The 13983-nt window shown below is 41.5% G+C and overlaps 1 protein-coding gene across 3 annotated transcripts in view; it reads right to left on the bottom strand.

Moving 5' to 3' along the window:
* The window catches only part of ZMYND8 (zinc finger MYND-type containing 8), a 106617-nt gene that overhangs the window by 92047 nt on the left and 587 nt on the right, over positions 1-13983 (bottom strand). For all 3 annotated transcript variants that reach the window (XM_084854040.1, XM_084854043.1, XM_084854039.1), the window contains exon 2: positions 11499-11542. In XM_084854040.1, the coding sequence (XP_084710166.1) occupies positions 11499-11506 (8 nt within the window). In that variant the 5' untranslated portion in view covers positions 11507-11542. The remainder of the gene's footprint in view (positions 1-11498; positions 11543-13983) is intronic.

Here is a 13983-nt window from a genome sequence, read left to right on the forward strand (position 1 = left end):
TCGGGGCATTCTGGACCATTAAGTGTGAGCATGTGGAAAAGAAAACTCTTGAGTTTCTGCCAAAGAAGAAATAATTTTACAGAAGACAGTAAGATGAAATTTAGCCATGGTGAAGTCGGCCACCATCCAATGCATTCAAGGTCAGCAGGAATGCTTGTTCCTAATTCAGCCACAGAGGGCAGACACTTTTGAGCTTATCGGAACTGGAAAGGCTGTTGAGGATGATTTAATTCCCAAAGACACAGAAAAGCAAGGAGAGGTGGGTCAAGAGGATGAAGACAGGCTAGTGTGTGCAACTGTGGGATGATGTCAGCTTCCTGAGGGTTTGAATATTTATTATTGTTTTTAAAATGTTGAAAGCTTTTTAAAAAAAAAATTAATTTACATTTATTTGATTTTCTTTAATATACAAATGAAAAATTATTTCACAATATACTCTTTCATAAAGAATTAAATATATGTATAATGATGTCTGTACAATTAAGTGTGCTTTTTCTTTTTCTGAATATATTTTTATTTATTTTATCTTTATAAATGAAATAAACAATACCAAAAATACCAACAACCTGATCAATACTACAATTTCCCAGCAATACAATATTCTGATGAGGACACCACAATAACAAAAAGTAAAGGGAAAAGAAAAGGAAAAGAGAGGAGGAAAGGAAGTAAAGAAAAAGAAAATAAAATTATTTCCCCCTCCCTCCCCCTCCCCTTTAAAGAATTAAGTTTAAACTCCAGTACCCCCCCCCCAGCCTCTGATGCAATTCTATTTTAAAAACTATATCTATAACCTTAACAATCTTACAGTTTGATAAACAACCTTACATTTCAATATCATATCATCAATCTTATATCTAAGAAACAGGTCTACAGTTCATTCCCAGTAGCCTAAATTAATAATAATAATAAGAAGAAATATAGTGTTATATAATAATAAAACTTAACATAAACCTTCAACAATCAGTAATATATTTTATATATAAATGCATATGCACAATTACCCTCAAACAATAAATTTAAATACAGCATACCATATCTATTTTGAAATAAAAAATATAAAGAAAAGCGAGAAAAAAAGAAAGATGAAAGAGAATAAACGAATATATGTATAATCATTTATCTTCTGACCTAGCCTGGATCATGTAGACTAAACACAAGCAGTTAACAAAGTTTGTTTAAAGATTCCAGTTCATGGGGTTGTGACAGAAATCTCACGCATTTTTACATTCAGCCATGCCTCCGCCATTTCATGATTTAGAAACTTCTTCATCTGACCTTCAGATACAATACAAAGCGTAGCAGGATATCTTAAGTAATTCATTTGTTTTGCCATATTTTTTGCTTTGGTAAATTGCCTTCTTTTATTCGCCACCTCTTGGATGTAGTCTGGATATAACATAACTTTATCTTGTTTCCAGGAAAGGCTTCCACCCTCTCTTGCCAAACGCAGGATATAATTCTTTGTGGAGACTTTTGCAAATTGGACTATGATCGTGTAGTCAGTCCCTTTAGCATTTTGCACACGAAATGCCTGCTCAATATCAAGTAAATAATTAGATGGGATAGGGAGTATCTCATGCAAAAGTTTATCCACAAAAATAGGCAATTTTACATCATTAGACAGATTTTTAATCCCAATAATATGTACATTGGATCTTCACGTGAAGGCCTCCAGTTGAGAAATTCTGTCATAGATATTTTTAAAACATACTTGTGTCGTAGTTTCATTCCCAGCAATTCGGTCTTCTAGCTCATAAATTTTCGTCTCCTTTTTTTGCCTTGACGCATTAATTAGATCCACAGCTTCTTGCAAGGCGGTGATGGAATTCTGGATTAAATCCAGCCTTTTGGCTTGCTCCGTAAATTGCGAAGATAAAGTCCTTATTAGAGTAAATAATTCCTCTATATCTTCTGTTTTCAAAATTTTTGACACAGGAGGTACGGGGGGAGTTGGCGGTGATGCTATTCCTTTTCTTCCCCTCGGTGTAGTCATGTTTCTCTCAAACAGATCTTGAAAGTCCTCAGATGTTCTCAAATACTGTTAATATGTCTTAAATCATCCCTCAGGAGTTATTTCTTAAAGCATATATTATTATGGAACACGTCAGCCCTGTTTTCTCCTATAAAATAGGAGTTTCAGAACAGCTTTTTGCGTTGGTAAAGCTCTGGGGAGATAATCCTGGAATCCAGCTCCCCACTATCTTGTGGGGGGTACTTTTCTCCAAGATGTTATCCAGAGCTGCCTTGCCCCCCCTTTTAATTCCAGGGGGGAGATGAAAAGGTTTTTCAACCTTTTAAAAAGCTGTTTGAGAAAGCTCCCACGGAGAGCTCGTGGGATGGAACCAGAGCGACACTGGTTCCAACCGGAAGTCCACTTCATTTTTTCAAAATGTTGAAAGCTTTCTTGAATGTTTAAATAAAGAATGGGCAGGCAGTGATGGACATAACAGCTGCTTTGCACTACAGTGTCCATGACCCACTGAATGTATGCCGAATTACATGTTGCAGTGATAACCTGTATCTTAGCGTGCAGATCATTATTAAGCAGTTGTAAAGTAACAGGATGAAGAGATGTGATTGCAAGCCAAGATCAGGGTGTCGAACCCTTCCCCTCCCAGCATTTTACCTTTCACAGCCCCTTCCTCCCAGCCTCTTTTCTTCTAGCCCAGCTACAAGAAAAACAGTTTGGGAACAGATCATGGATGAAAATGCCAAACAGATGTGTTCAGCAGATCTTTGTCCCTGCTTAAAATTGCCCAAATTCTGCTTCTCTAGAGCTGCACAATCAGCACTCCAAGACACTGGTCTGCAGCTGTTATGTGTAGTTCAGCCCCAAGTAAGGAACAAGCATTCATTTTTAATGCTGGCAACAGTGTTTTTAAGGTGCTTATGCTTGCTACAAGCAAGTGCTACCTGAAGAGTATTTTTTCTCTGCAAGTAACTACATGACACAATTGTTCTGTTAGCAGAAACCTCCTGCTGCCACTGCCAGAACTAAAAATACCAGCCAATTCTACTGGCAGGAAGAAACTGAGCATCAATTGGCCCACAACCAAACTGCTTGTTATTTATCTGCTGGTTTAATCAAATATATCAATTTCCGCTTGATTCATGTTCCTGGCTTTATCCCTGGACCATATATACTTCTTTTGGCTGTGGGATGCCCTTGGGTACATAATCTGCAAATTTTTATTAGCTGTCCACAGGTGAAATGCAAAAAGGCAACAGCTAGTTCATGAGATTGATTCTCTTCAAATAGCTAAAGATGGAGAAGGAAACATGATGCAGGTAAACACAATCTGTCATTGCTACCAAGTATAGAAATGAATACTGGTACAAATTTTGGGTTGTATCTAATGGATGTCCCTCCACTGATGGATATCTATTTGATCCAGTGGAGACTTCCATCAGTAGAATGGGGAGAGAGGTGATGTTTTGTTATTTCCCCCTCCTCCCTGTAACCCATTGTTCAAGCCACCCTGCAACACACAGGCATATATTGGCATATACTGGATGGCTGACTACAGTCTTTGTGAGCTACTAAACTAATATACTTGACTGTATAGATAGGCAAAATTAATTCAGCTCCAAACGGCAAATTATGATTGTCATAGCCCTAGCGCATCAATAAAACTCCTATTACTGAGAAGGATGTTAATGATTGTATTTCATTCAGCTGCAACCTCCTCCTCCTCTACTCCAAATCTACATCACAACATTTTGTGATGGCTCTGCTTACTAGTAGCTAGTGCTGCAGGTACAGGATTAGGCTGTTAAGACTTATCTACCCCTGAAAAGTTTGCCAAACCCCTCAGCCCTGAAAACATTTGGAAGTAAGCTCCCAAATGAATTTACTTCCAAGTAAGTATACTTAGGACTGAAGTTCAAGATACATTCAAGTTAGCCTGGGAGTCTGCAAGCTCACTCTTGTGTATGATGAATTCTTCCTGATAGGACCTTTAGGATTTACTATAAGTAGTAATTAAATGTAAATTAAATTCTATCTGTAGTCTTAAGTCATATCCAAGTGCAGACACTTGTGTCATAAATAGCCATTAGATGGTTTCTCTTTATGCGTCAGCTTCTGTCTTCATGGTCTCCACTAAATAGTATATCATTTACTGAAGAAAAGGGGACAGAAAAGTTGTCCATGTGGATGAGAGAAACAGTGCAGGGTGTTAATAATTGCTTCTGTTTTCTTCCTTTTACGTTAATAGAAATACAGCACCCCCTAGTGTTTCCTCACTCTGGAGTCAACAAAGGGTTTCATTAAATAGCAAAGGCTGTACTTGTACACATCTTTGAAGTATCAGTCTGAAGCAGAATTGTACAGCCAAACATAGCCAAAGACAGCCCATCCTGTGTATAGAATTAACAGCTAAATACAGCAGTCATCAGCAACCCCCATAAAAAAGGTGTGCACCCTATATCTGTGAGCAATGAGAAGTCCCGGGGCACAGCACTTACTCAGGTTTGGTTTCCTTTGGAGGCGTATTGACATTTTGTAATATTTGTGTTTATTTACAAGTATACAGGCTGAGCAAAGGAGGAGGTGCAACTAAGACAGGCAAAGGCCACTACTCCCACATAAGATCTCTAGAGATAAGGCCAGCACCACAAAATGCTGCTAGCTTACGGAGTCCCAAAACTCAGCTCTCTGTGTCTTCCTCTGTCTCAAACTGCCATCTCTTCTCACCCAGAGACACCTGGATTATCTCATCCTTACCTGGGAGGAGAAAAGGATCTGACCTTTCTCTGAGAGAGAGAGAGAGAGAGAGAGAGAGAGATTCATTCATTCATTCCTTTAGAGAACATTCCCTGCTTCTTGCACTGCACTGAAATTCCTGAAAGCTTAAAATGCACCAATTATTCTTTCATCACAAGACAGGGAAATACCATATTCCAAGGTGCAGGAAAAAAAATTGAAATTGAGACCTGTAGGACCAAGGCTTCACCAAGGCTGAAAAGTCTGAACAGATGTTTGCTCCTGTTATAAACTCCTAGCCTGAAAGCAAGTGGAAGGAGCCCCTTGTCAATTTCCCCTGGGCAAGGTTGTCCAATATTCAGGAAAAAGTCTGAAGAAGCATATACACATTTTGCCTTAAGACTAGTCAATTTCACCTGCCATGTAAGTCCCCTCTTTGCAGGCTTACCTCTGTTTTTACAGTCACAACAGGGCAAGGGCACCGAGAGTGGAAGTCTGTATTTCTGTCTGTATATGTCTGTATTTCTGTGTCCCTGCCTCTAAATGTCAACAGTAGAAAAGGAAAGAGGCTGTAGCCTTACACGCTGTAACTGGGAAAGAAGTCTGACTCAACTTAGTGGAACTGATTTCCAAGGAAGCACCTTTAGAATACAACTGAAACTGTGATACAGCTTAGGTGACAAGCAAGCCTAATGATATGGTTCACTATAGGCCTCACACATCCTTCAAACCAGACCTGTGACATTTTTTAAAAAACAAAATAATGGAGTTGGAGTTAATTGAAAACAATGCCAATTAGTATTATGCCACTGAAAAAGTGTACATATGTATATAATTATGGTTGCAGAGAAATTACATTGTTTTGGTTTTGATTTAAAAACTGCATTCTGCACTTAAAAAAAACAGAAATGGAACAGATGAAGGCTATTTAGAAAACGAAATGGAGGCAGTTTCTGTAGCAACTACAGCCAAATACAAGCTCACAACAATGCTCAACATCTATAATGAATTATGAGAGATCACAAATAAGTAATTTGTGAAGAAATTTAATTTCTTATTGCCTACCAGGTCTATCAGAATCATATTAATACAAATTTGCAGATATACACATGAAGCTTGCTATTGTAAAATATATTTCCCTTTTACAACTGATGTTATGTGGCAAAAGGAGGGGCACTGAGCAAGCCACCTTGTTCACAATAACTCAGAAAGTTTTTAAAAAACTGAGTAACCTTTACATGTGAACCAAGCCTATGTGATTTGGTTCATACTTTAATACTTCTGATAACACAAAAGAGGTTAAGGAATTGCAAGTGGGCTGTGGGCTTACACATCCCTTCCCCACTTCACATGTCTTCTCTGTTGCTAAACCATGGTCAAGGCAAGAGAAGGGAGGTATGAATTAATATTACTTCTATACAGCATTTCTATGGTTAACACTAACTAGGGATCTAATGGACCATACAAATCATCTTGGGCTCCTTGCAAGAAGAAAAAAGGTGGGATATAAATGTAATAATAAATAAATGAGTTTCATCTATGCCCAGTTCAGACATAACTAAAAACCAAGTGTTCCCACTACAATGTAAGGCCTACGTCAGGGGAAGGCAACTTGGGGCCCTCCAGATGTTTTGGCCTACAACTTCCATCAGCCCTCACCATTGACTATGCTGGCTTAGGCTGATGAGAGATGCAGTCCAAAAACCCCTGGAGGGCCACACAGTCCCCATCCCTGGTTTAAAAGAAAGACTGACACTTACATTTATCCATAACCTCCAAAAGCCATTTAAACTTTCCTTTTTATATATTGAGTTATATTTCACAAATCCCTTTGCCAAAAAATATGAATAACTGAATTATGTCGTAATACTCAATCATATTCCAAGTTGAATGGCTTATCCAGTTTTGTGGGATCAGTTTCAGCTTCTGTGACCTCAGGACATAGACAAGATGCTGGTAGCAGTTCGACTGCTGTTTGAGCAGTTGGCTCAAGCTAGCCAAGTGTTTTTGATTGGGTGGGTCCAGGGAGTGGTGAATGCATCACTGCATGGGGGTGGGGGAGTCTCTGCTGCTCTTAAGGAGTTGGTGGTATGACCACTCCTGAAAAAACTCTCACTGGATCCAGAGGTTCATAATAACTTCTGCCTAGTGGCTTTTGGGGCAAGGTGCTTGAGAGGGTGGTGGTTATTCAGCTGCAAATGTTCTTGGAGGATACTGATTGTCTAGACCTGTTTCAGTCTGGATTCATTCCTGGTTATGGAACAGAATCAGCCATGGTTGCCCTGATAGATGGGACAAAGGGAGAGCAACTTTTATTACTATTACTCGATCTCACAACAGCATTTGATACCATTAATCATGGTATCCTCCTGAGTTACATCTGTGGACTGGGGGTAGGGGGCACTGTTTTCCTGTGGTTCCACTCCTATCTACAGGGCAGGTTCCAGACAATAGTGTTGGGGTACTGTAGACCCCCCGGCAGTCCTGCTGTGGGGTGCCTCATGGTACCATCTGTCTCCAATGTATGTCTCCAATGCAGTCAATAGGGAATTTGGGGTGAGGTGCCATCAGTATGCTGATGACACCCAACTGTATTACTCCATTACATCTGAACCAGGAGAGGCCATTCACAACTTAGATGGCAGTGGTGGGCTGGATGAGGGCCAACAAGCTGAAGCTCGAGAAGATGGATGCACTGTGGGTGAGTAGCTCTGAGGTCCAGGAATTAGGGGAATTACCAGCTCTGGATGGGGTTGCACTCCCCCTGAATGAACAGATTCACTATTTGGAAGTGTTCCAGGATCCACTGCTGTCATGGGAGGCCAAAGTGACCTCCGTGACTAGGAGTATCTACTACAAGGCTAGGCTGGTATGCCAACTGCGCCTGTTCCTGGACAGGGATAGCCTAGCTACTGTGATCTACACAATGGTAATCTCGAGACTGGATTACTGTAATGCCCTATATATGGAAGCTGCAGCCTTAAGCTGCCCTTAAAGCTAATTTGGAAGCTGGAGCTAGTGCAGAATGCAGTGGCAGGGTTATTGACTTGGGCGCCTTACCATACACATATTATGCCTGTGCTAAAGGATCTACACTGGCTGCCATTCTGCTACCAAACTAGGTTTACAACTCAGGACCAGGTTACCTCAAGAAATGCCGTCCCCTATACCAGCCTCCCAGGCCGTTATTTTCTTCAGGGGAAGCCCTGTTGTCCATGCCACAGCCTACGGATTTCCGTTTGGTGACAACATGGAAACAGGCCTTCTCTGCAGTGGTACCCACCCTGAGGAATGATCTCCCCTCTGAAGTACATCAGGCCTCAATGCTGACATGTTTTAGGCATTTATTGAAAACAAATATTTTTGTTCTGGCTTTCTCCCAGCCATGAATTATCTTTGTACCAGCCTCATGAAGGGCTGGATGCGCCCGATCTTGTCTGATCTCGGAAGCTAAGCAGGGTCAGCCCTGGTTAGTATTTGGATGGGATTCTGCCTGGGAATCAGGCTTCCTGATTGAGCAGGGGGCTGGACTTGATGGTCTTCTAGGCCCCTTCCAACCCTATGATTCTATGAGTTCTATGATACTATTTTGTGTGTGCGCATGGTCTTTTGTTTCATTTTGTTTATTTTTATTTTTGTAAAACACTTTGGAGTCTGTTTCAAATGAGAAGTGGTATATAAATATTGCTAATAAATAAATAATAAATAAAGCTTAAATTCCCTTAAGTTTGTGTTGGACTGTGACCAGTCTGTTAAGATCTCTTTAAGTATTTGCATTAAAAAAAAAGTTTTGCTCACTTTTATTTTATTGCATTTCTATCCCGCCTTTTTCCCTCTTGCAAGGAACCCAAGGCAGCTTCCATTATCCTCCTTTTCTCCATTTTCTCCTCACAAAAACAACCCTGTGAGGTAGGTTGGGCTGAGAGTCTGTGACTGGCCGAAAGTCACCCACTGAGCTTTATGGCTGAGTGGGGACTAGAACCCAGATCTCTCAGCTCCCAGTCCAACACTCTCACCATGAAAAGGTGCAAATGTTATGTCCCCTCATAAGTCAATTTTAATCACGAAAACGTCTTTTAAAAGCGCAGGACTACCACTGACAGTTTCAAAAGCAACAGCTTCTAAGAACATTTTTCATTCATCTTACTACAGATTATGGTGAAGATTTTGTGGCATTAATCCATTATAGCCAAAAAGATTTTTTTTTATATAGTTGAACATAGGTTACTCACACTTTGCCATGTGTTTGTTTTACAAACAGTGTTTCTCCGCCTCCGCCCCCACCCCCAAAAAAGGGGTGGGGAAGGGAGATGGAATTATTGTCAGAAATGTTAAAATACCATTTTAAACAGTTTTGTTTGCAATTAGGTCTGATCAATCACATTATCTTAATTAGATCTTCCTGAGGAGGTATCTCTCTTCCTGGGTTCAATCTGATCATGTTTATCTGTGAAATGTCTATCACAGATTTACTTGGCTCTATTAAATGGCTGCCACTGATTCATTAGAATTAAAAGAGCTTGTTTCTCATTTGAATGAAGTACCAGTCTGAAGCAGACAACTTTATTAAGCACTGAACTTATTTTGTAACTGACACTTCGACAGATCATGGACAAGTGTTCCTCCATACCAAAAGAAACTTCAGAAAGTTCACACTATGCAACTCTTCAAGAAATACAAATCATTCACTACCTTTTCTAAACATGCTAAACAAATGAGTAACACAAAAAACTGTATTCACACAACCCAAATATAGGACTCTTGCTAAATCCAAGGATAAATCTTTACTTGGAGGGAAGTCCCAATGAATTCATTTGTGACTTCAGTAAATATGATTGCAATTGCAATTTTACTTATACACATTTTCCTTTGAGACTCTTTCCACATTATATTCTTTAGATTCTCATCTAAAAAAATGTATAATGCAGACATACTCATTAGAGAGTTGTGATTCCCTGTTGAGTGTACACTCAGTGCTGCCTGGGCTGATTGCCATGTTATTGTGAAATGGCCATTAAACATACACTCTTAACAAAACTGAGTATACAGTTCTTCATTACACACATTATTAGCTTCATTTTGGCAAATAGGGGCTCAATCCTATGCTTGAGTTATGCTAGCGGAGGGGCAATAGGATATGGCAGAAGTCCTATTTCCCCGATGCAACACAGATATGCCAGTGGAGCAGCTTGGAGAAGCCAGCAGAACACTCCTTTGGTCCAATGATCATGCCAGTGAAGATGCAACAGCAGAATGTTAGAAACAGGGCAATCATGGGCAGGATGGGGGTGGCACAGGGAAGGAAATATTTATACCAAATCCTATACTACTCAGTCAGTCCACAAACATGCCCATGTGATTTGTGGAACTTCCCTCTGCATTCAATAGGAGGGGGAAAAAAATTAGAATACCTCCTAACAACTACCACCCCACCCATATTGTCATGGCAGGGTATAGGAGATGGTGCAAGTCAAGACCCAATCACAGCACGCTACCAATAGTATATAAACCCCATATAGGAATACCACAGCTCAGTTAATGGGGTGTGTGACATGAGGCTACATCTTGATGGCCCCTTGTTGTGCCGATTTAGAACTCACAAGGGAGAACTCTGGTTATGGGAAACTGGAAGAAAGTGTACTTTGCACACAAAGGAGGCACCTTGCACAAACAGCCTGTCTCCGGAACACACGTAGCAACTTGAGCACATTTCTCAGAACCCTTACAGGTACCTTGCCCTGGGGACTCCAGACACAAACACCCAACAGCAGCCTCCACTCGATTTCAATGACTATAGGTGCCAGGACAATCAGTAAGCAAGGGATGGGGGCAACCATGCTATAATGTAGAACTGTTGCAGCTGTCTCTCTCCCACTACTCCCTGCACTATATGTGAAAACTTGTCTGAACTGTACTGTTCCAACACTCTTCCTCCCAACAATGGCGAGCAGCATCTCCTACACAGCAGAAGCACTCATTGCCACACACAGGTAAGCTCTTTGTTAGCAACAGTAAGGCATTCTGCTCCGAGCATTGCCACTGCTGCATGGGCATTTTTGCTTTGCAGGACACAGCCCAGATGCATACAGCAGAACAAGAGCTGTTTCTGCACACACAGAGTTCCACCAGAATACAGTAATATATGACAAGAGCACAGGGACCGCAGCAGGGGCCACAGCTGGGGCCTGCTGCATATTGCTCTACAGCAATCTGCTCTTGTGAAGTACTTCAGTTTGTTTCCATAGAATCATAGAATAGTAGGGTTGGAAGGGGCCTACAAGGCCATCGAGTCCAACGCCCTGCTCAGTGCAGGAATCTAAGACCCTGTTAGGGTCTTGGCTCAAAGCAGGAATTCCAGACCCTGTTAGGGGGCAATCCCATTGGATATTTCAAGATTCCTGGATCCAAAGCAAGAGACAGCACTCCAACCTCGGACCCAGGAGTCTGAGCATCCCATGCCGCTAGCACGGAGAGAACTGTGCTGAGGGAAAGGGGGCGGTTCTGTGGGCAGGGAGGGGAGGAGACCAAGGCAGCCACATTATGAAGGATCCTCCATCCATCCCAGCCTCTTTCCCTCCCTCTCCACAGAGCCCCAGGTAGACAGGCAATTACTTGTCTATTGAAAATGTAAGGCGAGAGGAGCACGGAGGCAACCTCCCACCCTGCATAGGATGCCTGTTAGCCTCTGAGTTGGGAGGCTGACAGGCATCCCCACAGGATTGTGCCCTTAGTCTCTTTTACACCAACTCCAGTGCATTAGACCTGGCTATTTTAGCTTAATTTTACTTACCCCATCATGACAACAACGTTCTTGTGTGACTTTCTTTTACAGGTCTGAAAGACAGATCAGAAAAGTTTGGGTTTAGATTCCAGATACAGAAAAAAAAAACCAACAAAGTGTAGTTAATTCTTCCATGTTTTGTTTATAATACAGTCTTAGACATTAATATTCAAAATAGATTAAGCTAGTGGTATAGAAACAACACAAAATACTGTCACCTTCAAAACAGAAGATCATCACACCATGTGTGAAGTACAGTAATGGCTTTTCCCCTTTCTCTTTCTAGATCTCATTAATTTTTTTCTTTCTTATATGAAATTAATTGAAAACTAGAGGAATGTGAGTGGGACAGAAACAGAATGCGAGTGGGACAGAAATTGCAGAGGGCCTCTGCAATTGTGGCACCTAAATTTCCATGGTTTAGGGCTCGTAGGGCTCTTTCAATGGGCTCTTAAGACCATTCTATTCCAGCAGGTATCTTTTAGATCTGGGGTTGGGAACTTGTAGGCCAACATATCTGGAGGGTCACAAGCCCCCTCATCCCCCATCATTGGCCATGGATGGGGAATGTGGCCCTCCAGATGTTGTTGGACTGCAACTCCCATCAGTCTGACTGAGTATAAGGCAGCTTCCTATGTTCCATTCAAACTATGGAATCAATGTAAAATGCATTCTGGCTGGGGAATGCTGGGAGTTGTAGGACTTTTTTCTGTCTAAACATGCATAGGATTGAGCCCTAAAGCTGCAATCCCATACAAACTTACCTGGAAGTTGGTCCCAATGAACTCAATGAGTCTAACTTTTGATTGGATTGCAGTATAAATGTAATTTGTAAGACACTTTTTGAGCATCTAATCCCCACTCCCTCCACCCTTACACAATGGTAGCATATTACATTTCTAAGAGATCTCATCAAGTAATAATAATACTTGGTCCTATGTTGTACATCAGGGATGAAGATCATGCGGATGTTTTTGGATGGCAACTCCTTTCAGTCCTAGCCAGCATAGCCAATGGTGAGGGATGATGGGAGTTGCAGTCCATCCACATCTGGAGGGCCACACATTCCCCACCCCTGCACTACACAGTTTCTCCAATCCACATACCACTCTTATACGGCAACTCTCTGCAGCATTCATCAGCTTTCAGCAGGTGACTACAGTTTTCCCCCAGTTTGTTCCTGCCCTCTAGGACGGTGATGGCTCCCATCAACCCTAGCCAACAGCGAGGGATCATGGAAGTTGTAGGCCAAAACATCTGGAGGGCCACAAGTTGCCCACCCCAGCTCTAGGAGCTGGCAGGCCAATCTTTCTCCACCTCAGTAGCGATATGGGATAATAATACTGATCTAGTTATAAAAGATTACCGAGATCATGTAAGTGAAGTGCTCTTCAGAACATTATAGTATCCCATTGTCTGCCCTCCTTTGGTCCAGCTAGGCCAGTATGGTCTACTACTCTGACTGGCAGCATCTCTGCAGCTTGTTTTCCAATCCTCCTACCTCGTGTTGTTGTTGTAAATTTAGCTCAGTATGCTTGTGATCAAACCTGGGAAGTTCTCCAAGCAACCTGGGAAGGAGCAGGAGATTAAAGGTAGCAGGCAAAGACAACACCAGAGGCCAGCTCCTGCCCTTCCATACCACCTGCACTGCAGAATGATCCTGATTAGTTATGTTTTGATCAATAATGTCTTATTATGATTTTATTAGTGTATTCTTATTTTACTTGTAAGCCATGTTGGAGGAATTTCTATCCTGACTTTACAGTATAATCTTCTACATGTCTACTCAGAAATCAGTCCGAATGTGTTCCATAAAAGTTACTCCCAAGTTAATGGGTAATGAATTGCATTTCTTAGGGATATAAATAATCCTATATAGTAATAGAACATTCATTTTCCATGCGGATCATGTAGCCAAAACGGCACCATCCACACACAAGAGAGAGACATTAGCAGGCTGGGGGAAATTCCAAGGTTTGTAGAAGTACAAAAAATCTTTGGATTGGGGGCGTGGGGAGAACACAAAAAGCAATTAAATGAGGACTAAGCATGCTCAGTGGGCATGGAATGCTGACTGACAGGCTGGGAGGGAATGAAAAAGGGGGCAGGGTAGGAGGAGGAAATGCACTGGAGTATCCTGGGAGAGGACATGGCAGAGGCTGGCTGGCACCCTGGGGCACTCTGCACTGCAATATTCTGTTGACGGTCCTGCTCATAAATAAATCATCTGGAAACTCTCATTCTAGGTAGAGACATTTCTTTTAAAAGTTATTATTTTGAAAGCTGCTTTGGAAATCCAGTTGTAGAAGCAGGAAAGGATGTGTTTAAAAATAAATAAATATAAATCTGGCCACAATGCAGTAGGAGAACCTGTGGACTTCTAAGTCTCATCAGCCCCAGCTAGCATGGCCAGCGGTCAAGGATGATGAGAGTTGTAATCCACCAACATCTTGAGGGCCGCATCCCAGCCATAAAGACACACTTTATGAACAGA

This window comes from Heloderma suspectum, chromosome 4 (assembly GCF_057233095.1).
Source record: "Heloderma suspectum isolate Gila_16-S chromosome 4, 16-S_ref, whole genome shotgun sequence".
Taxonomy (NCBI): domain Eukaryota; kingdom Metazoa; phylum Chordata; class Lepidosauria; order Squamata; family Helodermatidae; genus Heloderma; species Heloderma suspectum.